The sequence below is a fragment of the Equus caballus genome, chromosome 16, assembly GCF_041296265.1.
Source record: "Equus caballus isolate H_3958 breed thoroughbred chromosome 16, TB-T2T, whole genome shotgun sequence".
In the NCBI taxonomy this organism is placed as follows: domain Eukaryota; kingdom Metazoa; phylum Chordata; class Mammalia; order Perissodactyla; family Equidae; genus Equus; species Equus caballus.
Window position 1 is genome coordinate 44,574,978 of NC_091699.1, and position 25,523 is coordinate 44,600,500.

A 25,523-nucleotide genomic window follows, 5' to 3' on the forward strand; every position below is an offset into this window, starting at 1 on the left:
AGATGGGTTCCCATATGCTATTCCTGCCCTGCAGTTGCCAGAAATGCAGCAGAAATAGGAGAGCCCAGGGAGAGAAAAGGCGGCTCACAGCAGCCATTGAGATCACTTTAGAGGACAGCTGGGTCTGGGTTACAGTGATTAATGTGATGTTAATCCCAACAAAAACGACGGGAAGGAGGTCCTGTGAGAACATTTACAATCAATAAATGAAAAATGCCACTCCCATCAGGCTCATTATCACTATGAAAAATCACGCTGAAATTACACAAGAAATCCGGCATTGAGCCATTACTTGATGACTGGCAAAGCCCCTCCTTTTAAGCTAATTCAGCATCAGAATCTTTTGCTTGGAATTCAGCTTTAGAATGAGCCCACGGCGAGAGTTCCAACACCCATCCAGTGCCTATGTGACCACCATTGAAGCATACTCTCACTTGTCATGGGAAGAAAATGCAGCTCACTTGTCATGGGAAGAAAATGCAAATGTGGCAGTGATTCGAATTCACTGCTGAAACTGAGCTCGTCACCTTCTCAAGTTGAGACCCAAAGATTCATCACCAGGCCTGAGCCTCTCAGACGTCAAGGACTGAATCCAACATGCCTATAATCATGGCTACGCTGACAGAATTTGTACACGTGTGGGAAGGAAAAAAAGTAACTAGAGAAGACAAGCAAAAAGTGAGTTTTCTTGTGCTGACCAGACACCTTCCAAAAGTGCTGCTTACATTCTCTGATATTACGATTTAAATTTTTTTTTAATTTTTTTGGTGAGAAAGAGTGGCCCTGAGCTAACATCTGTTGCCAATCTTCCTCTTTTTGCTGAGGAAGAGTGGCTCTGAGCTAACACCTGTGCCAATCTTCCCCTATTTTGTATGTGGGATGCTGCCACAGCATGACTTGATGAGCGGTGTGTACTTCTGCACCCAGGATCCGAACCTGCCAACCCCAGGCCGCTGAAGCAGAGTATGCAGACTTAACCATGGCGTCACCAGGCTGGCCCCTCTGATATCAGGATTTTTTACCAACCTTGCTTACCAAGGGGACCAATGCAAGCTGTACAACAAAGGAAAATGTTATTGAACCCCACAATTAAGGAAAAGTGATACAACTGCCGTCTCACATCCCCAGATGAAGGTACACCCTCAGGCTCTCCCCCAGGGCCCTATAGACTCACAGTGCTGTCAATGTAAGCTTCTGTCCACACCACGTCGTGCTCTTGGTCAATGACTTTGGGCCGGCTGAGCACGTGGAGGTATTCCATGACATTTTCCTGCACATCAGCCAAGGTGGAGATCTGGGTGAAAAATCCTGCCAAGGGAGAACTAAGTTTAGTAAAAGACAGAAGACCTGCAACTAAGGGGCATGCATATGCCATGCGGTCTTGGCCTCTAGAAATTTTCTTTCTTTACTTTTCCTTTTTAGGCATTATATATCCTCTCTACCATCACCCACTTCACAAGTAATGTGTTCATGTTAGAAAATACAGTCAAGCAAAGGGAGGAAAACTAAGATCAACCATACACTCACCTCCCAGAGGAAACCCTGCTAACACTGGAGAATGTCTTCCCAGACTTTGTTCTACACATATACATTCATATAAGTATCTTCCCTCGCAGAAAAGGGAGTGCTCTCTACATGCCATTCTGTAACATTTTTTTTTCACTTGAGTGAATTTATTCCCAATGGGCAAACTATAAACCACAAAATTTAAAGGCTATCCCCTTTTTATAACTATAGTAATAGTTATGATTAGTTTTTGAGTGCTTACTAAGACACACAAAATTTGCTAACCACTTGATAAGCTTTGTCTCATTTATTCTTGACAACATGATGAAACGGGGATAACAACGTCCACTGTAAAGACAAGATGACTGAGGCTGACTGAGAACATGGGTTTCTCCCATGTTTTCACAGGTATCAAGTGGCAAACACAGAAGGTGAACCTAGGCTTATGAGTCTCTTAATCTGTGCCTTTTGCTTCTGAAGAATTTTGACCTTTGTATGTTTGAGGCTGAAACTCCAGCTCATACCCTTATGTGGTTACCAGACCTGCCTATGAATATGCTGGGTAGAAACCGTTTCCAAGTAACAGAAATAGTTCTAAACCACCACCATCTTGTGGATGGGGATGCCATTTTGATGTCAAGTTCAGGGCACTGCTATGTTCTTCCTCAGCTTGGGGTCCTGTTGGCTTTGCTGTGGGTTAGGAGATGTTGGAAGGGAAAGGGTGAACTGAGCACAGGCCTGGATCCCTAGGAGGGGGCCCTTCCTTCAAACGTTGATGGAGGGCTTTCTTGGTGCTGAGCACAGGAGAAGCAGGGATTAGCAAGATGAACACAACCCCTGGCTTCTGGGGCCTGGGAGGTCTGAGTAAACAGACAATTCCAAAATAGCACAATCAACAGTAAGACAAAGTGCACAGCAGGGGCAGCACATCACTTGGCCACTTGGAAGAAGGGTCAGCATCACCGGACCCGGAAGGATGAGGGCCAGTTTGCTGGAAGAAGAGGGGTTAAAGAGTGTGTCCATCAAAGCCAGGAGTGTAAGTAAAGGGCCAAGGTCAGAGTCAGGCCCCTTCTAGGAACTGAAAATAGCTCAGAATGGCTGGAGGAAGGAGCTGGGGCAGAGAGGAGGAAGTCAGGCGCTGTAAGATCAGAGGAATGAGCAGGGGGCTGTCACATAGGACTCGGGAAGAAGTTCAGACTTTATCCTGCAGGCAGGTAGTCATGGAAGGATTTTAAGCAGGGGGACACTAGATGGACACAGATTCATGTTTCCTCCCCATGCTTCTAAATAAGGACCCTTACAAACTCATGCTAGCTCCTACTTGCCAAAGAAATCAGAGAGGGTATGTGTGCTTCTGAAGCCAGATCTGTCACAGCACTTGCTACAGTGTTTATAGAACCTCTTCATGTCTAAGACAGGGCTCAGGATGAGGAAATGCCAGCCCTTCTGTTGTCCAGAGAGGGCCTGGATTCTCCCAGGGCATTTCCAAACAAAGGCCAGCTGGTTTGAATTTGGTGTGCCAACCCCAAACCAGGTTGGGACCATGTGGCTTCTGGCTTCCTGATGACAGCTCTGTACAGTGCTAATTAACATGCGTTGTCACTCCTGCCCACCCCACCCTCCCCAGCAGGGCCAGAACCTTGCCCATCCCTGGGGAAACAGGGCCCCAAGGCACGAGTCTTATGAGCGCCTGCTCTAGCTTGAGTCCCTGGAGAGGGCCCATTGCACCTTGGCACTCTCTCAGAGGTCAGGCACCACAGAGAGGGAGATTCAGCTGGGACACTGCTCTTGAAAGGCTCTCAGGTGGCCCCTCTTGGAGGCATGCAGGAAAGACAAGTTTTGAAGAGAACTGCTGGATGACAGGGAGTGTCCACAGTTATCTCTCCGTGCACAGTGCTGTAATCAGTGTTTGAATACGAAAGAAAACATTTCATCTCTTCTCTAGTAGGCAAACCTTGGGCTCTGAGGGAAGGGTCTTAGAGAGACAAACAAGACACGGATGACAAGCTAAGAGAGGTGTTGCCATGTTGATAAGAGGAGGAGAGAGCTTCACAGTTCTGGATGGTCAGGGTCCATGGGTGAGCAATTTGCAGTGTAGAACAATTCCTAATTTGGGTTCCTGTGCCAAATGTGCAGTAAAGACAGCATCTCTTAGGAGGTCTTTTTCTTGGTTGTCTTTATGTCCATCCTAATCCTCAGAGGCAACAGTAAAAATCCCTGATTTGGGTTTCCCAAAATAGGGCCAAGAGAAGAAAAGGAATGGATGTAAGGAAGAGGATGAAGGAGACAGATCATCGGCATAGAGAGGGGGTGGGAAGGAAAAACAATCAAGCATTTGGAAGGGGACTGAGCTGAGAAATCATCCTCACTTGGCCTTGCTTATCCTAGTCAAAACTCTGAAAAGCTATAAAAAGCTGGCTTCTCCCCAGAGCCACAGACCCACAGCCAACTGTACACCTGACACCTCCACAGGGACGACTAACAGGATTCTCAGACAGAACTCATCCAGGGCCAACTCCTGGTTGCCCTCGCCAAACCTGTTCCTCCCCCCGTGGGTCTTCCCCATCTCAGCACATGGCGCCACTGCCCAATTAGGCCAAAAACCTAAGAATTAACCTTGATAGCCATCATTTCCTTGACCCACCCCATAGCTAGTCCACCAGCATGTTCTTCTGGCCCTACCTCTAAAATATATCTAAAATGCAGTCCCCCATCTCTACTGCTGCCAGCCTACTCCAAGACTCCACTGTGTATCACCCAGAGTCCAGAAACAGCCTCCCCACAAAGCCCCCTGTTCATTGTCTAGGCTCCTCAGAGCGGTCAGAGGGATCAGCTAAAAGTATGAAGCACAGCATCATCTCCCTGCTTAAAATCTCCCAAACAGCTTCTATTTAGAGTTAGAATACAATCCAGATTTCCTACACTTACCTCCAAGACTCAACTAGCCCCCCGCCTACCTGGATGACCCCCATTCCCCCACCTTTGCTAGTTGTTTCAGCTCACTGGCCTTTCTCTTCCTCTCACACGCGGAGCTCATTCTCCCCCTCAGGCGTTTGCACTTGCTGTACCCTCTGCCTAGCACACCTTTTATCCAGTTTCTCCATGGCTGGTTCCTGTTTATCATTCAGGGTTCAGTTGTCTAAACTCATTTCCTCTCACTTTACCCTGCCTTCCCTTTCTTTAGACGATTCCTCTGGCACTGAATTCTGACTTGCTTGTTTACTATGTTCTCTTTCACTGAAATACTAGCTCCACAAAATGTTATAAAAAGCCGGTGCCCTCTCATCCAGAGCAGTACTCCCGGGTCCACGGGAGCCATTGGTAATGCAGAGCGGCCTCACTGTGATTCACCTTGCCTCTCTGCACCTGGGCAACAGACAGCCCCACTAGCAGGCACATTGTGTAGGGAGGAAACACAAACAGAGCTCAGTAATTTGTCCCCGATCAATTCGAACCCAGTTCATCTGATTCTAAAACCTTTGCTCTTAACCACTGAAGACACTGCCTCTTTCTGTATTGGGAAAGGACAGCAGAGTGGCTTGGAGGTCCTCCTCCAGGAGGGCGCCTCTACTAGGCTGCTTGATCCTGTGGCTGGGAAAGGTCGAGGATGGGTTGGGGAAATATACGGTTGTCCTCCGAGGTTCAGGGCAAATGCTCAATAATTAGCACCAAAGGTCTACTCAAAACCAAGGACAAAATTCTAACTTATATTTCAATATATACCCCAGGGATGCAGATATCTAAAAGGTAAGAAAAGCTGAAATTACAAAAATAATATTAATAACGTATACTGCAAAGCTTAACTCAAATTTGATCATCTAACCCCAACCCATTAAAACCTAAAGCCTTTCTGAAAGACTCTTTTTTGTTTTTAAATGTTTTCATTTAAGTTTTAGTTAACAAATGTACCTTTTGATGGATAACAGGAAGTCGCTGAGGGCTGGATGCTTTGGCTGTAACCATAGACACTTCCCGGGTTTTCCCTCTGTATTCTCTGAACTGGCCACTTTCCCTCCTCCTCACCCCTCTCCTTTTTATTTCTTTTAAATTCTAGCTCTTGAATGTTTATTCTCTTCTTTAATGTGCCTTTTTGGACTTCATATATCATGTACAAAAACAGAATCAGCAATCATTCGGTAATTACCAAGGAGTAATTAATGCTGAAATTAGCCACCTATTACAAATGGTCTGCTCATTTTTCTATGTAACATCAATTTATTTACCTTATTCCCTTGCAGAGCCTTCTGTGAACCCTGGGTTACAACTTCTCAGTGTGATAAACCACATGCAGCCTGGTGCTTAGTTTTTCTGAAATTTTACCATCCTTATTTCATATTTCTTAACAGTCCCTTGTCTACAAGGTGCCCCTGCATGAGCTGCTCCATCGGTGCATCATTCAATACTCCGCTTTGCAATGACACTAGAGCTGAGGGTCCCGGGAGTCTGCTCCTCAGTGGGAGACCCTGGCTGTCTACTTCACATGCTGAGGTCCTCGTTCGGCCTTTGGTGTGATGGGCGCTGCACCTGTTGAGTCTTTTGAAAGACCCTTTTCCCCTCTTAAGTAAGACAAGCTGAAAACAAAGCCAGTGTTCAGATTTCAGTCTTCTCAGTACAACGAGGTGGGCAGTAAAGTTGATGGTGTGACCTTGTTTGCATTCTGTTATGGAACAACAGTGTTCTCAGAAGACCCTCACACTATTCTGTTTCATCTTCCTCTTACCCATCACATACTACTTAAAAAGCACTTATTTTTGTAGAATATGTACAATTTACAAACAGCTTTCTAACTCACATCTCCTCAGAGCTTCACAAAGAACCAGCAAGAGTCTGTCGGGCCCTGACAGCCATGTTCCCATTTGTAAAATGTCAGGAAGTGGACTACATGCCCACAAAAGCTGAGGCAGGACCACTTCTGGAACATAGAGGCTGGGTATAAATCCCAGCCCAGTCTTTATTAGCTGTGGCATGTTAAAGTCCTTTCTGAACCTCTAGTTTCCTTTTCCTGAATTCTTTCAAATTATGGGAAACATGCAAGAGTCCTCTATGAAACATGATTTTCTTCTCCCCAAAGAGAAGCAACTTCACATCATGGTGAAGGGTTAGGCTTGGGCTCCCAATCAGCTGGGCCTGAATCCCAGATCAACCACTGCTAGCTGGTAACCGGGAGCAAGGTACTAGTCTCTCTGAGTGTCAGATTCTCTCTCAAGAACCTCATAGAGCTTTAATGAGAGTCAAAAGAGATAATACACAAAAATACTTGCACTCTACCTGGCACTTAGTTTGTCATACTCACTTGCTATTAACAGCAGCACCATCTTCATCTTCATCACCATTACCCTTCCCACTCAAATTCTCATGTTCTATGGAATGTACATCAAGAATGTACACAACTTAAATGTCCATCTATGGATGAATGGATAAAGAAGATGTGGTATATATACACAATGGAGTATTATTCAGCTATGAGAAAGAAGGAAATCCTGACATTTGTGACAACATAGATGGACCTTGAGGGTATCATGCTTAAGTGAAGTAAGTCAGACAAAGACAAATACTGTCTGATCTCACTTGTATATGGAATCTATATGGAATCTAAAAAAGCCAAACTCACGGAAACAGAGAGTAGAATGGTGATTACTAGGCATTAGAGGGTAGGGGAATTGGGGAGACATTGGTCAAAGGGTACAAAAAACAGAATTACACCAAGTTATCTGAATAATTGCCATTTTTGTTTTCTTCCACCTGTTCCAAAATAGCAAAAAGTTTTATTTGCCGCATTTCCTCTACCTCCACTTACAATCATTTTGGCCTCACAAATTTGAAGATATCTTTTAGGAGACATGACACTTGGAAAGGTAGAGTGAGGTTAAGAATTTTTTAACGAAAAAATGCTGTGGGTCTGAATGTCCAAGGAGGGCTCAGGCCATCAGTCCTCTTTCAAATAAGGAGAGAATGACCATTAACCCTTCCAAAAAGGGACAAGCTGAGCAGACAACCAAGAGAGTCATGTGGCATTTCCATTCAACCTAACGATGACTGATTGGTTGAGAACCCAAACAAAGAGGCCTTTCTTTATTTGCACAGCTGGAAAACACTCCATTCACCATGATTTTTGAAGGAGAATCAGGCAGTGCTTATTTAAAATCTTGGCACACTGAACATCAGAGAAGGTCATCACGGCTTTATGGAATATCTGGGCTAGTCCCTCTTTTCAGTTTTCCCAGTTCACTTGTTTATCCAATAGTGTGAATGCAGAACTTTATATTCGGTAAGCCATTCTACAGTAGCAATGATTATTTTAATGTATTTAAAATGGTTTGCTGCTTTGCCTCATTAAGGCTGGTTCCCGCAAGATAAGATCTAGTTATGCATAAAGTGAAACAAACCATTGAGCTCCAGGCTTCTCTGGATTTTGCTAGGGATTGGAGGAGGCAGAGAACTCCTGTAAGGAGCATGAATGTCCCCAGTCATCCACTTCCAGAGGACAGTGTCTGAGGACCACTGGCTGAGAACTGTCTCCATGACTACCAGACTTCCAAGCAAGAAGTTCTGCATTAACAGTGGGTCCTTGACCACTGATCTGGTGACGAGGTGCTGGCCCTGACAACTTCTGCTCCTCCCCAGGGTCTCTCTGGCCAGTCAGCCAACAGGCTTCTCCTTGGGCTCCCTGGGTCTGCTCTGGTCCTCGAATGCTAATGCTTCATTTCACTGAAGAACGTGGCTGAGTCACGATGAAAATATGTAAGGGGGGGGGCCCTTCTGGACCTCATGTTACTTGAGATGAAAAATGTTATGCTGCCTCCATATTATAACTATCTGAGACTATAAACAATGATTTAATTAATGACCATAGAAGAATACTTGCTCACCGATGTTACGTGGTCTAAAAACCCATAACTGACGCAACATGAAGCCAATGTTTATATGGGCACAGATGACTGGAACCTAACATTTTGATGGCAGCTGCTACTTTGAAGAGTGGAAAACAATGACATTTTATTCCCAAGGTCCTTTAGAAGAGAAGCAGAGTGAGGAAGGTGAAACTCTGGAGAGGGACGGGCTCTGGCAGGGAAGGAAATGACTGGATTTAGACAGGAAGAGAAGGAGAATCACTGTGGAATCCACCGGCCCGGCCAGCTAAGCAGCTACTATTACCTCCTTGCATTTTCCAAGTTGCTGTACTCAGAACTTACAAATCTAAAGGGCTATATTCTATAGCCAGGCCCTGAAATACAACAAGTTCGCTAAATTGTCTTCAAAAGGATGCTTCAGAGATTCTTATAAACAATGACTAAAACTAAATTATGGTGTAATATTAGTTGATTAGGACAAGACTTCAATTTGAGTAATTTTCATCAGCTGGACACAGACAGTGGTAAAAACAATAACCCATGACTAAATGCATACTAGTTGATGGGAAGAATTGCAATCTGATGTGCCAGGAATAACAGCAAAATTTTAAAGAATTAAAAAATGGAAAGGAACTCTTTTTTTCAAGACCACAGAATAAAAGAAAAAAAATGGGAAAAGTGTGGCTCACTGAAGGTTTTCAAATGTCAACAAAGTTCCAAAACTTATTTCAAGAACGGCCTCTTTACTCAGAGGGAATCTAGGATCCTCTTGGCCTCCATCTCCTCTGCCTACGTTCCTCCTATATTTACCCTGAAATGAAGCCAAATGCATTACTCTGAGAAAATCAAAATTACCAATACCTTTTAGTGAGGCAAGCCAGCCAGTAAACCAAATTAATTGTAGAATGTGTTATTTTAGAGCTTCAAGGAAATGTTAAAACCGTCCATGCAGCTCTCCACTTTTTAGATGAGGAAATTGATACTTGCTTAAAAGATCGCTCCAAGTAGAAGCAGGTAATTAAAGACAATGCCAAGCAAAGGGAAAGCTAGGCAGAGGTATATTTGCCTGGGTATGCATCTATTCTCTGAGAACTTCCACACTCACTCACCCACAATGCTGAGCCCCTGCAGAGCACATAACATTTTTCCTGTGGGCTTATCTCTACCCACACCCAATTCAGCAGGGGGAGACTTGGCCCAAGCTGGGTGTCCTAATCTTTTTTGGGAGGGAGGAGGAGGACTTGAAATCAGAAGCTAAAGTTGCTCATCAGTGTCAAATGGAGGAGATATAAACTCTCCTTTCTACATCATGCCTTGCCCACAATATGTGCTGTGTAGACAGATGCGTATGCATGATGGCATGGGGTGGCCATTTCTGCTGTGTGCATGCCATAGCAGAGAAGGTCTATCTATAGAGAAGAAGAATGCCATGGAGTGTAGAAAGAAACCAAGAAGGAAAAGAAAAACAAACACACAGCTCCCTGGTCCCTCATGAGACACAAGCTTCCCTTCCCACTCTGCGTTCTGAGTCATTCCCTCTCTCTCCAAAACACTCCTCTTTTTAATTTCAGGGAGTAACTTTGGTTGCTTGCAACTAAAATAACTTTGTCTTAAGTCACCAAACTAGAGCTGAGACCTGAAAACCCTTCATTGAGTCCTCTTTCTTCCACTAATATACAAATACTGGAACTTTTATAAAGCATGGCTTAGGAGACAACACAAAAATAGACCACCTAAATCCATCAATACCAATTTACCGTGCAATAGGACATATCTTCCTTTATTAGTATTTATAGTCAATTTACTCATTTTCAAACATCAAAGGAGCACCCACTCTGAGTAAAGTAGGAGCCTGGGGTCTGTTAGAGTGCTCAGGACAAAAGCAGAGTCCAAGGCTGCTCTCATGGAGCACGTAGCCTCAGATGGGAGATGAGACATGCCTACAGATCAATATAACACCAGGAGATAATATGGGGCATTTACGTGCCAGGCACTGAGCTACCAGATTTACGTGCATGGCCTCATTTCATGCTCACATCTGTCTGGGGCAGGGTCATCACTACACCTGTTCTGTAGGTGACGAAACTCAGACCCAGAAAGGTTTGGTAACGTGCACATGGTTGGTGGATGGTGGAGGATTTGGACTTGAGGAATTTGGACTCTACCACCTAGTTGCCTCCTATGCTTTTCCTTCTTGGCTGTGTGCAGCCTGAGAAGAAGCCCTTAGACTGGTGGGCCCTGTTACTTTCCTCCCTGTGCCTTCTCCAAAGCATTGTTTCTCACACACAACAGGGAGTCATCAATCAACTAACCTATCAATACAGAAAAGCCAACAATTACTGAGCACTTATTATGCCCCAGCACTGAACTAGGCACCTAATATACATCATTTCATTAATCCTTATGTTTAATAAGAATCAAAGGAAGAACTATTATTACCATCTCTGTTTAGAAGATTAGAACATTTGAGGCAGGTTAAAGTTAACTACCTTAATTAGTTATGTAGGCTAAGTTATGCTGTGGGAACATATCAAACTGGAAATGTCAGTGGCTTAACACAAAGGTTTATCTATCATGTAGAGTATATATCCAGCGTGCGTTGGTAAATGGTAGGGCAAAAGGAGTGGAATGCATTGGCTCTATGTCATCATTCAGGGACCCGGGTGGATGAAGGTTGTTCTATTTCATGACTATTCCATTGAAACATGTAGCTTCAGAGTTCACAAGAGCAGAAGAAGAGAGTACGGATACCACCACACCAGCTCTTAAATGCTTTAGTCCAGAAATGACCCAGGTTGGTTTTGCTCAAAGCCTATTGGCCAGGCCAGTCTTGAGGCCCCATCTACCTACAAGGAGGCTGGGAATGGTGAGTGAGCACATGGATATTTGGTGAACAGAAAATGGCTCTGCCATAGCAATTCTTCCAATTACTAGCAGAGCAGAGAGGATTAACCACCCTACTTGATTATGTCCTCAAAATTTGTAAACATATTTTGGGATAAGCTGTTCCGAGTCTACAATAATCATTTAGAAATACCCAAACCTTATCTGAGAATTCACAGCCTTCTCTAAGAAGCGTCCACTTTCTCACGACTGTCTCGATTTCTGCATATCCAAGAGGAAGTTACTCAGAGCCGAGCACATTGTGGGGACCTACCTTTGTTGGCACAGGCCATCCACTTGAGATTGTCTGCAAAAGCAGCCTCTCGTCCAATGAGGTACGTGAAGATGCGAACCTGAGAGGAAGAGTGACATGGTTCAGCGGTATTCATTTTTCACCGTCCTGCATAGACCACATGCATGGCTCATGCACATGTGGTTTACCTCTTTAATGCTCCATGCTCCCCATCTGTAGGAACATATTTAAGACATTTGAAGTACAGGCAGCTAGAAATATATTCAAAACTGGGGCCTTTGATCTTTTAAACCATATGGCCCTTGTGGTGGTTGTTTTTCGGTGTGCAACTCGTGACAGAGGAGAACAACTTGAAGTGGGAGACTGGCAGCGTCATGGGCCTGGGTTTGCTGCACACAGAGGGACACGGACCATCCAAGTTTGGGTCAAAGCCACAGCCATTTTCCTCATCCACACAGAAATTCAGAGCGTGTTCTTTTTGGGAATAAAAATGCCCCTGAAACACCCTCAACGTTTCCCCCCAATGGTGAGGAGAGGCTGCAGACACTCTCTTACCATCTGTGGTGTCTGGCGTGATTTTAGGAGGTAATTAACCCTGGCAAGAGGCACAGCCTGGAGCCAGGAGACCCATGGGGACTCTCTCTAGTCTTCCTAAGCTTTTGGCTCCTGATAAGCAGAAGACACATGTAAAACCTAGGCTCTCTCATTTTCTATTGCTTTCTCAACTCTCTCTCATGAGGCCAAAATTTTTTTAATAAGTATGACCTACCTCCCAAAGTAGTGCTTGAAGGTCAAATGGAAGAAAGATACGGAATTCAAAGGGTTAAAATCCTTTAATTCAACTTTAAAATTGTATGTGGGGCAAGACTACACAGTCCCAACAAAACTCGTCTGGCAGGTCAAGTACAGTCCTTTGGCCACCTCTTTGTGATGAGTTAATGAAGACATGGGATTAGATGAATGATGCTGGACACGTGGTACCAAAGGCTTTACTAGCTTTACCCCTCAGCTCACCCAGACTGGATCAGGCACCCCTACTGCTCCTTCAGAGCCTTTATTACAACTGTCGTTAACTAATACCTTCTGTGAGGCTGAGCTCCACTAGACGGTTCACTTGATAGGGAAAGGAAGGGATGTGTCTCTTTCCCCTGGCTGTGTTCTGATGGAGCACAGAATGCTGCAACTCAATATATGAATGGATAAAAATACATGAATGCTCAGAGATGACTGTAAAAATGAAGATTTTGTTTTAATTATGAATATCTTCTTATGTAGGAATTATAACTTGAAGACTAGTTTCTAGGCGATGATTTATTTCCAACTTAAAGAGATGTTTAAATACACTTTATCATCATGCAGCCTGAGTCTGTCCTCATTTGTGTTCAGTAAGGCAGTCATTTCACCTAGCACAGCCCTTGCAAGGGGACTTTCTTAGGGGATGGTCAGGCACAGAGGTCTCTGTCCTTCTTCATTCTCCCAGCTCTTTTCCACACCATTCCCACTGGAGTCACATTGGGAGGAAGGAAAGGTTTTTTTTAAATTGGGAGACTCTGGCTTCTCTTGGGAGGAAAAAAAAGGAAGATTCAACATCATATGGCCAAAGGTGGTTACTTTTGACCCCTCTACACAGAGCTGTCTCCTGTTCACTTTTCCTGCCTGGCCACTGTTGGCATTTAGCTAAAGATGTCTGGTTTAGGGGGAAACTAAAGCCCAGTTAAGTAAAGTGATTTGCTTAGTTTCATCAAGTCCTTATCTAATGAGAGAGGTCTTCTGAGACCTCAGGATGACATTGGGGTCTCCTCTCGACCTCTTGGAGATGCTGGTTCTGTCAATTCAGAAAACCCCAATCAGTTCCAGGGCCCAGAGCCAGCATCCACAGGAGCCAGGACTGGAATCCAGTCTCTTGAGATCAGACCCGTGCTTTTATCACAAATCTTTGCTTTTGATTTCAAATTTTAGTTATTTAAAAGGAGAACACTAGACTGACAAAAACTTGCATCCCCAAAGGCTCTTAACCAAGCAGAAAGCATAAGAGATAGTTCTTAGGAAATAAAGCTATGAGTCTATCTTTGTAGGTAAAGAGGAAAAGACTCGACACAAGGCAGCCTATTTGTTTTTGAGTAAAGGTACCCATATGTGCCAAACCTCCTCTGCTGTCCAGATGAAGAACCTTAGGATAAACTGAGTTTTCTCTTGGAGGCATAGTTAAAACTCCAGGACAATGCTGTGAACCATTGGCAAAATATCTCTAATTCCTGATTTTAAAAGATGGCAACCCATTTGGAAAACCAGTAGGATTGCGCCAAACTGCAGACCAGACATGATTGCACAAGAATGATTGTGTTAACAACAACCACAGCAATGAAAACCAGTACCACGACCCCTTAAACCACCACCGCTGCCCCTACTACCACTTCTGCTATGGCTTCTACGGTCAGCACCATCCCCTGGGTCAGGTACTTGCTAAGGGATTTATAGGTATTTTATTTGTTTTGTTGGTTTGTATTTTATTTCATTGCTTATGAAAGAAAATCAGAATCATGTTCAATATTTCCATTTATATGTGGTCCTTGGCTCCCAGTGGACTAGCCTCTTTATCTGAGTAGAAGTGGCGTGCAAATGCCTTGCTGCATCTCTGCCTATAAAATAAACATAATCAAAAAATACTGGGTTCACGCCCTGGATTTCTCACAATAATGTCTTTCAACTGGCAACAAAAGAAAACAGATTTTACTCCAAAATAAATATTTTGGAGAGCAATTTAACAATATCCATAGCATTTTATATTTTAAAATTTTTTTGGACCCAGTAATTCCACCTCTGGGCATTATCTTACAGCCAGGATAACAAATAAAATGCCTATGGGGGCCAAGCAGGTAACAAAGATGACAGGAAGTTACAGGAGTATGAAGAACTGTAGAGTGCATGTCTTCTTAAAGCTCTATAATTCAGTTTCAGACATTTTCACAAAGACACAAAATGATAAAAGTACAAAGGTGTTCACCTTCATTATTTGTAATGGTCAAGTACTGTTAAATCCTAAATGTCTCTTCATAGTTGATTGGCTGGAAAACTTATAGTACATTCATGTAGTGGAATACCATGCCGCTATGTACTCATGTTGAAAGACATCCATTATAAATTGGTAAAAGGAAAAAAGCAAATTGTGGGATACTGTGTAGCATAGAAACCTATATTTCCTAAAAGGAAACATATACTTTTTACTTCATAAACTTAGAAATCACTTGAATGTTTTTACCAATGAACAAGTACTGCTTTCATAATTAAAGATCATTTTAAATGAGAAGAAAGTATAGACACTGCTTCTTCCGGAATCATTCTGTAAGGACATAGGAAGAATAAATGCAGCAGTGAAAATCCAACACAAGAAGAGATGATATGTGGAAATTAAGTCCCGGTCTTCCATCTTCGAGGGTGGGCTGCCTTACTCCACAGCTCAATTAACTGAGGGCAAAACCTCTTTGAGTAACATAATCAAATTGCTCCTCATTTCCATCATTAACACATTCTGTAAACTGATGGATTCTATTTCCAATGACTGGAGATTTCCTCCCTAAGAAGCACCACCAAACAAACTTTCACAAGTCTGCCTTGAGCCCTACTACTTTTCTGACGTGGCAAGGTGCCCTAGCAGAGGTAGATCGGGGTAGTTCTGAAAGCCAGGGGCATGGCACAGATGACCATGGAAAGAAGTCAAGGCACAGCTCAGAGCAGCTTTGGTGTATGTCAGAACACACTAAAGCTCCCCAGAAAGCAAAGCCTTTGTGCTCATCATCCACAGGCATGAACACACCACTTTTATTATTGTAGCGCAAAGGCGGGGGGGTGGGAGGGGGAAAGTCCGCATCAATCTATTAGTTCATTTTGATCTCCCGTTTAAGTTTGGATGGGCTTTAAATGTTCTCCCAAACCAATTAAGCTTAATAAAATGTTAGGATGTGGACATTTCAAAGTCACTTAATTTAATCTACTTAGTACAAAATTTCCCAAATGAAACAAACAAAAACTCAAGCCAATTTTTCCAGAAAACAGATTATGCTCCTCAATCATATAGATACAATACCCTCCAGAAACTTAGAACGGCACCATTCCTCCCAAACTTTGGTGAACATACGTAGTTTGAGTTGGCAAAGATAATGAATCAAATTCTCCTTTCTACAGCCATTAAAACGGGGGAGGAGAGCAGCTGCCAGTAGAGCTACAATGGGGCAATTGAACAGCCAGAAAACAGGCTGCTGCTGCCTGCACATCTCCCTCCAGCAATGAAGGGGAGATCACCAATGCCCAGGCTTTTGAGATAGTCCAGAGCAGCAATTCATCATGCATCTGTCACAAGTAACTTCTGAGCACCCACCATGTGCCAGGGACCATTCTTGGTGGTGTTGGGGATGTGATGGGTAAACCACAACTCTCTGTCCTCAGGGAGTTTACATTTTCATGAGAGTGAAACATATAATAAACGGCAAATTCACATTTAACATTTATTTATCTTTTGTAGTAAATGCTTATGAAGAAAATAAAGCAGGGTAAGACAATGGAGAGTGATGGGTTGTTATTTTAGAAAGGAAGGAAGGGAAGGCCTCCTTGATAGGTGATATTTGAGCAGGCATCTGGACAAAATGGGGTGGGGTAGGGGGAGCAAGATATGTAGCTATTGGGGAAGAATGTTCCAAATGAAAGGAAGAGAAGGTACAAAGGCCTCGAGATAGGGATGCTTGAGGGATGTTGTAGAGACCAGTGTGGATAGAGTGGAGTCAGCTAGGAGAGGTTGTAGGGTAGAACCTTGGACAGATAACAGGTGCCAGATCATGTGTGTCCTTGAAGCCACTGTTAGAGCATGGGCTCTTTTTGCAGCAAGAAGAGAAGCCACAGGAGGGACTGAGTAGAAGTCTGACATGAACTGACACATAGTTTTGTAAAAAGGATCATTCTGTCTGCAGTGTGGAGAATAGGCCATGAATGGCTGTGCATATCCTGGCTGCCCATTCAATTTTCCTGTGATGACCTTATAACTCTGAATGCCCAAGTCCTATACAAGATCAATTAAATCAGAACCTCTGGAGGCAGGGCTCGACTTTCAATCTCCCTACAGAAGTTCCAATGTGTAGCCAAGTTTGAGAACTACAGACTTAGGGAGATAAGGAGAGAAGCAGAGGTACTAAATAGGAGGCCACTGAAACGTTCCAGGTGAGAGATGATACTGGTTTTGGCCAGGGTGGCGAGAGTTCTCATATTTCTCCGGGCGTCAGAATCCCCAGGGCCCTTGAATCACATGTTAAAGGTGGAGTCTCCAGCACTCACCCTCCAGAGATTCAGGTTAAGTAGGCCCAGGGATCTACATTTGTTAAAAGTGCCCATGATAGGTCTCACACAAGTGGTCTTTAGAAAAATACCACCAAGAAGATGAGGTGGGAAAGATGAGCAAAGGAAGTGGGACTGGGAATTAAGAAATCATTGGAGTAATTTCCAATAAAGCTGTTTCTATAGATTCCTAAGGATTGAAGCTAAACTTGCAGGAGTTTACAATCCAGTGAGCGGTTAAAAAGAGAAGAGAGAGGAGCTGAATCAAGACGCCATTTTTAAAGAAGCTTGTGTCCATCCAGCAAGGCAGGAAGAACATCAGACACCAAGCAGGCTGGGCAACAGATCAGCCAACTGCAAAGGGCAGGTCTGTACCCAGATATTTGTAGCTGCTGAGTTGGGTGTACACACCTGAAGCACTGTTCCCTGAAATTACAATAACCCCACTCTTGCTCCCAGATACAGAGGAAAGGGCTGGGGACAGGGCACTGAGAAGCCTCCAAATAGATTTTACTAGGACAGAAAAAAAGAAGGCAATCTTTTATTTTAAAATAACATTTAACTACAAATCCAGTATTTCTACCTTTAAAATATTGCAATTTATATGGATTATAGGCATAAATGACATCTGCAAAAAGAATCATCCAGTCCTATGGGTGCCCACAGCCATTGGTTCTAAATTTTCATTCAGCTAAGTGGCAGCCTCTGCAAGTAACCATGTGGACTCCCCTTCATGTCTTCTTGCTGGCTCATGTCCTTTCAGACTCACTGCCCAGCTCAATGATTCCCTAAAATGCTTCCAGGATTTCTCAAAAACAGTACACAACTTCAGCCTTAGAAAGAGGTCTCCTGATCTCTTTATGTTTTAAAGTCAATTTGATGTTACTGAATACATTCTTCATCTGTATCTTCACCAAAGATATTCCTAACCGACTTCATTATGATTTGCTCATTTCTATGATTTCTGATGGAGGGAAGTATTTCTAAATAAAATCTTTAATCTCTAAGTAGAAAATGAAGGCTGGAACTTGATTACTCACAAAAATGTTTCATAAATCACTGTCAATATTTGTCTTCATGAAAATGCTGCAAGAGTAGAGGTGGGTTCGGAGGAGGTTGACACCAACAGAAACAGTTATATTGAGCAGGCTGCTTTAATCTAGAAGCTATCATGCTCGTAATAAAAGAAGAAACATCCTTATCCAGAAGGATGAGAGAGGCAAATAAGGTAACACCGCCCTGAGCAGTAATAAAATGGAATAAATTGAATTAAATTACAAAAGTAATAAAATTTCAACAAATGAATATCATAGATCATTATGAGAAATGGACTGTCATTTTGGGGATGCTCTAAGAGTCTGTATAATCTCCTTTCTCTCAAGCACAGTGCCTGACACCTCATGCATGGTATTGAAAACATCCCAATTTAGAAAAAATTGTCATTTGTAATTTTTTGACCAGAGGGATGAAGTCCGGTTTTACGGGTCATGTGGTTGTGAAGGTGGAGATCGGTGCCTCTGGGTCCCCCAGAGACTGTGACCTGGGTTAGTACAATGGAACAGAGGAGATTACACACCACTTTACAGAGCAGTGAGAAGTCGATCTACAAATATCCTCAAAGGTGGAGGACATAGTTTATCAGACTATCCAACTCCATCCACTTCATTCAGAGGGCAGAGCCAGTGTATTAACTATGTCTTTTTATTCTCTGTATTTTTGATGTTCTGATATCTGGGGCTGCCCTGGAGGGACTGACCCTCCCAGAGTTAGCTAATTCTGGAGATAGTAAACAATTTGCCTGGAAGTGCACCTTTGATATGCAAACCAACCAATCCAGAGCCAGTGCCAACAACCACCTCCTTCATCAGGTACTCACGCCCTGGACCATTATCCACCTGCCCTAATCACTCCAGGGCCACGTCCCAGATACCTAGGGACAACCCCTATGCTGAAATACCCAGAGCCTGCTGAAATTATTCAATTCTAAACCTGCCTACTCTGCTCTGCCTCTTTCTTCCCAGGGAAACTCAAGAAAGGCTTCAACCTACTAGTTGCCTCTCTCTCTGGCCACTCATCTTGTGGCCCTGCATGGTATGGCATACTCTTGCTTCTAGGGGACTATTAGTATAATAAACTTCTTCCTTCATGACAGTTATTTCTGTGTCTGTGTGCCTTACGACATCTGATTAAAACAAATACTGAGTACCCTTAGAACAGCTGGGAATCAGGAGACCTGGGTTCTAGGTGGGTCCACGTCCACCCTTACTGGCTTGGCAATCTTGAGAAAGTTAGTTAAACCCTTTGAGCTGTGCTCTCTCCACCTATAACATGTGGATCATCCACCCACCCTTCTCACTGTGACCCATAGCAAATAAGATAATGGATGAAAGAACAGGTCAGAAGCCATAAATTTCTGTCAGCTAGGGTTTCATTCTATTTGTTTTTCAGACAATTTGCTGCAGTAAAACTAAGGTGAGCCAAGAAAAACCAAATTTCCTATCCATAGACGCTACCCTCACCCTGCCCAGAGGTTTGCTTGAAGAGGAAATTGGCTTCTGTGGGTGAAGAAGAGGATTTTTCCTAAGGGAGAGTTTTGATGAGCCATCACTGATATTTGTCATTACCTAGACTAATGGGATTGATAGTTCCTAAAACAATCAAAGTAACACTAGAGGTATAACAATAACAACTTCTACTAAGCTTTGGAGAGTCATAAGATCCACTGAAAATTTGGCAGGGCCTATAGACCTTCTCCCTACAAAAAAAAAGCCCAATGGTGTATATTCACAGTTTGAGATAAGATTCATGAGGTTGGGGCATCTCCTCCACCAAAGCCCAGATCCAGATTCTCTAGGAACCTCTCAATTCCAGGTTAAGAACCTCTATCTTATACACTTCTTGTATTTTGCATTATAAATCCCTCAAAAATAAAGTGCGTTCTTTGGATAATCAAGAAGGGCACTGTCATCTGAAGTGCTTGCCAAATTGAGAGAAGTTCATTCATTCATTTACATGCTCATTCTCCCATGATTTAGTGAGTACCAGATATTGGACATCCATGATGAGATCCAGAAAAGTCAGACTGGGAATGAGTCCACAACAGGAGGAACAAGGTGGAGATATCAGGAGCCCTGAGACAGAATGGGCATCACTGTAAACCTTGGGTTCTTGTGACACACATCACGTCAGGAAGTCTTTGGATGACCACATTTAAAGGAGCAGGGATGGAATGGACAGACAGACAGGACCCCCAACTTATTCATTTTTGAATCCATAGAATCCAGCACAATGCTTGGCAAAGACCCAGCACTCAAACACTTATTGATTGGCAATGCCATAAAAATCCCCTTCTGCTGATATGAGGGCTCTTGAAACAAACTCATCTCCAAGCTTCAGGCTACTGGCCACCACAAAGCCTGTGGGTTTGTATGGCTAGGAGGCTCCCCACTGCTTCTCTTGCCCTCCCAGACCTGGAGAGATCAAGTGGTAAGAGTGATTTTTTCACAGGTATGCCCCTTCTTCCAAGAAGGCTTACAGATTCAACACCATAAAGAAAAAGACAAACTCACATGTGCAAGGCTGTTAAATTAAGCAAAACAGATCAGAAAATCTACTTACGTAAAAGAGAAACTAATTGTTCAACACATTGGGATGGTGACATTTATGCTCCTGAAACATCATAGGATCATGTGACTCCCTAGGTTAGAATTCTCCAATGTCTTCCCATCGCACTTGGAATATATTCCAAACTCCTAATCACAGTTAGATGCCCTGGAAGATCTGGAAAAATGATACATTCCTTCCAGCCTTAGGGTTTTTGCATCCACCTTTCCCACTGCCTGGAATGTTCCTCACCTCCCACTTTGCATGGCTGACCCTCTCTCACCCCAGTTACCCTCATTCAGATAGCTCCATTTGTCTCCTTCCTCATACTTGCTACATTTGCAGTTATTATAATGATTTGTTTGTTTACTTGAATTATGTCTATTTCTCCTTCCAAACAGAAATGTAGATGTTGTGAGGGCAGATTGAGCCCACTGTACCCAACTCAGTATGTTGTATGTAGCATTCTCAATAAATATCTGATACCCACTTTCTCTCCATTCCTTTTCACAAATTTTGGAAGTCAGAAGAAGCCAGCATGGGATATACTTGAATTTATGAGAGTTAGAGCTCTTTCCTTCATTATCCACTCCATTTTAAATATTTTCCTATTTTTACAGACTGGTCTGCTATCAAGTAGCCGAAGTTTCACTTTCCCTATGCTCAGTGCCCTTGGTTTCTTTTTACACTGAAGCATAGTGATAAAATAGGAAGAAATGGAGGGGTGAAAAGGCTCTGGTCTTTGTTATTATGGTCTCATCTTCAGGGGCCAGAAGATGTGTCTTATTTGAGGCCTCCCACGGTGGATGATCAATTTTATAATATGTTTCTTCCTCGGTGCTGCCCCTTGATTCTAGATAGAAGCCATGCAAAGATTGAAGCCAATTGTATTTTAAATGACTGCCTGCTTCAGAGATTACCTAGCAGGGAAAAGACTACATCTTAAAATAGTGATGTGGCACTTGCTATTCCAAGCAACTTTCAGTGGAAGTCTGTCCTTTCTCTCATACTGTGTGACAGTTTGGGCAGTGGTATCATTTCATGGAAAACAGACAACTGGGTGGACAGGTTAGCAGAATGCAGTGGATACAAGACACAGTTGAGAACTGGACATACTTAGTTTCAGAATCTGGGTCTTCCCCGAATGAACTGGAGGCCTTGGGTGAGTTACTTATCTTTCTAAGCCTCTTTATTTTACTTGTGAGGTACTATGGTTAACATAGTAGGACCCACATGGCAGGGTTGCTATTAAGTGGCATAAATAAAGTAAAATGGTAGGGGTTGGGAAGAAGATCACCCCACAAAAGAGTGTGTGTAGAGGGTTCTTTCTAAGAGGAGACCTCCAATGGTGCTTCTTTCAGATGGGGAAAAGCCCAGGGGTGCAAAGCTTGAAGACAAGCCTGCCTCTCTGGACCTTAGAGAAAAGCTCCTTTGTCATTAAGTTTCCTGGCCCCAAGTTTGTCTCTCTTTGCCTCCCTCTACCTCTTAGTTGGTGAGATCCCAAGGGCCCAGATCTTGGTATAGGACCAAGGCCCACTTGGCCTTGGGCACAAATGGGGTCTTCGTATGTTCTCATTCGGATTTGTGGCCAAAGCCCCACAGGAAGAAGCAGCATGCATTTGGAGAGCACCCTCTCCGATACCACCCTCGTGGATGGAGGTCCAGGATTTAGGAGTTTGGAATTCTGTCCAAATCATTCTCAACTCATTTAAACCAACAGCTGTTGTGAATTCTAAGCTAGCACAGTAGCTTTCTCCCAAGGTTCTTGTCATTTCTGTTTTCCTAACCAATCCTCTCTGTCAGTAAGAATTAGTCCAAAATAGCAGTTTCCACTGTCACCTCCCCTCCCGCCTTCTGGGGCTTACTGTCAGTAAGAAAAGTCAAGGACTTGTCAGGCAACTGCAAGGATATTGCAGAGGACAGCGTTCATTCCATTTTACCTGTGATTCTCCAAGAGGCAGACAGGTAGGGACATGGGCCCCGAGGGCAGGAGGGGGCGGGGGAAGTGTATCAGAATCACCTGTGTGGTTTGGGCAATCTTTACATGCTCATTACCTGTACACACCCTCAGGCCCCTCCAGGGCTCCAGTTCTCCCAAGACCCAGAATTGCAACTATGAGAGCAAGCCCCCCTGCTGAGGACCCCATTCTAGAGAGCCACTAAATTGGCATCAGTGAGTACTGGCCTCAGGTAGATGGGCAGGAAAGTGAGTGAAAGCTCTAGGGTTGGGGGGGCAGGGACTTGGGGGGACCATTATCTTCTTTTTGAGAAACTCAAGGGGAAAATTTATTTCTTGTTTTCAATCAGTAAGAGCTGTATTTTATCCTAAGCAATTGTTCTGCTTTGATCTTACAGACTGTGAGTGAGTCTCACTGCTGTCCAGGCTTCCCTCTTTGCATTGGCAGGGGGTCGAACAACTTAACAGAGATTAGGTGGTTTTTGGCTCTGTTTTGATACCTCTGCCTTTGGCGGCCCTTTTTCCTTCCTACAGACCTCTAAGCTGTGTTACCTTTTCTGTTTTCTGTTTCCCATCCACCTGCCTACCTATGCTTCCATCCATCAAGTATTGACTGGGTACCCACTAGATACTAAACATGCTGCTCAATGCTGGAGACACAATGGGGAGGAAAAACCCATATGGTCTCTGCCCTCATGAAAGTTGTAAGTTTTGAAAATACAGTCATGTGTTGCTTAATGATGGGGATACGTTCTGAGAAATGTATCATTAGGTGATTTGGTCATCGTGCAAACATCATAGATTATACTTATGCAAACCTAGATGGTATAGCCTACACACCGAGGCTACATGGTACTACTAATCCTATGGGACCACCGTTGTATATGCGGTCTGTTGTTGACCAAAACATCGTTATGTGGTGCATGACTGTACTTTTTATAGAACAAGGAAGGCAAAGAGAAGAAATAAAAAAATATAGGGAGGAGAAGGGCCTCACATTCTGTTATTCACTACTCCTGATTTCTCAAAAGTTGCTGGTTGAAAATCTCCCTCAATTTTTTATACTATCTCTGCCCTAACTTTGTGACCTACAGTGGGGGCACAGGCTTATTTTTCCGTCTCTGGTTAAGGGGCCCATAGTAGAGCCCTAAAGAGTATCATCTCCTTTCAGAGCCGTGTCACTCCTGCACTTAACCCCCTAAATAGCTTGGTTTCCCCGAATAGGACACATGGCATATTGAGCTCTGTGGCCCAAACTCCAGTTGATAAGAATGAATTTGGTTTCTTTTTTTGTGTTCTATCTGTAATTTACTGCTTTATGGTGCATTTTACAAAGAAATGTATATTTATTTATTATTTCAATTGATAAAACAGGCCTTTTTAAAGCATGAAATTGTTTTCCCCCCAGCTTTATTGGGATATAATTGACATACAACATTGTGTAAGTTTAAGATCTACCACATGGTTATTTGATAGATGGACATATTACAAAATGGTTACCACGATGTTAGTTAACACATCCATCACCTTACATACTATGTTCTTTTGTAGTGAGAACATTTAAGATTTACTCTCTTTGCAACTTTCAAGTATATGATATTGTTAACTATAGTCACCATGCTGTATATTAGATCCCCAGAAATTATTCATCTTATAACTGAAAGTTTGTACCCTTCGACCAATATCTCCGCAATTCCCACCCCGCTCCCTCCCTAGTTTCTGGGAACACCAGTCTACTCTCTGTTTCTATGAGTTTAGGGTTTTTTTAGATTCTATATATAAGTGAGATCATACACTATTTGTCTTTCTCTGCCTGACTTATTTCAATTAGCATAATGCTCTCAAGGTCCATCCATGTTGTTGCAAATAAACATGGTGGTACAGATATTTCTTCGAGATAGTGATTTTGTTACCTTTGGATATATACCCAGAAGTGGGATTGCTGGATCATGCGGTAGCTTGTTGTTAATTTTTTGAGGACCCTCCATACTGTTCTCCCTTGCAGCTGTACCAATTTAAATTCCCACCAACAGCACACGAGGGTTCCCTTTTCTCCACCAACATTTCTCTCTTGTCTTTTTTGATGACAGTCATTCTAACAGGTCTGAGGTGATAATCTCATTGTGGTTTTGATTTTTATTTCCCTGATGATTAGTGATGTCAAGCAGGTTTTCATGTACCTGTTGGCCATTTGTGTGCCTTATTTGGAAAAATGTCTATTCAAGTCCTCTGCCCGTTCTTTATTTGGGTTATTAGTCTGTTTGCAATTGACTTGTCTGAGTTCTTAAATATTTTGTATATTAACCCCTTATCTGCTTTATGGCTTGCAAATATTTTCTCCTGTTCTGTAGGTTGCCTCTTCATTTTGATGATTGTTGCTTTTGCTGTGGCAAAACCTTCTGGCTTGATGTAGTCCCACTTGTTAATTTTTGCTTTTGTTGCTTGTGCTTTTTGTGTCATATCCAAAAAATCGTTGCCAAGACCAATCTCAAGGAGCTTTTTCACTATGTTTTTTTCTAGGTTTACAGCTTCAGGTCTTACATTTAAGTCTTCAATCCAATTTGAGTTAATTTTTATGAGTGGTGTAAGATAGGGGTCCATTTTCATTATTTTACATGTGGATATCCTGTTTTCAAAACTCTATTTATTGGAGTTGGCCCGGTGGCGTAGTGGTTAAGTTCATGTGCTCTACTTCAGCTGCCCAGGGTTCATGGGTTTGGATCCCGGGCATGGACCTACACACTGCTCATAAAGCCATCGTGTGGCAGCATCCCACATACAAAATAGAGGAAGATTGGCACAGATGTTAGCTCACAGCCAATCTTTCTACCAAAAACAAAAACAAAACCCTATTTATTGAAAAGACAATCCTTTCCCCATTGAGTATTCTTGGCTCCCTTGTCAAATATTAGTTGACCGTATAGGCATGGGTTTATTTCTGGCTCTTGATTCTATTCCATTGGTCTATGTGTCTGTTTTAAGGCCAGTACCATACTGTTTTGATTACTATAGCTCTGTAGCATACTTTAAAATTGGTAAGTGTGATAACCGCCAGCTTTGCTCTTCTTTCTCAAGATTGCTTTAGCTATTCTGGGTCTTTCATGGTCCTATATCAATTTTAGGATTGCTTTTTTTCTATTTCTCTGAA

General features: G+C 43.0%; 1 protein-coding gene across 4 annotated transcripts in view; it reads right to left on the reverse strand.

Annotated features, from left to right (window-relative positions):
* CACNA2D3 (calcium voltage-gated channel auxiliary subunit alpha2delta 3) overlaps positions 1-25,523 on the reverse strand; it is an 824,202-nt gene that overhangs the window by 270,480 nt on the left and 528,199 nt on the right. For all 4 annotated transcript variants that reach the window (XR_011426865.1, XM_070237387.1, XM_070237386.1 and 1 more), the window contains 2 exons: positions 11,515-11,593; positions 1,175-1,308 (listed from right to left, as the gene is read on the reverse strand). Coding sequence is in view for 3 of the 4 variants with exons in the window: in XM_070237387.1 (XP_070093488.1) it covers positions 1,175-1,308; positions 11,515-11,593 (213 nt within the window). In the remaining variant the exon portion in view is untranslated. The remainder of the gene's footprint in view (positions 1-1,174; positions 1,309-11,514; positions 11,594-25,523) is intronic.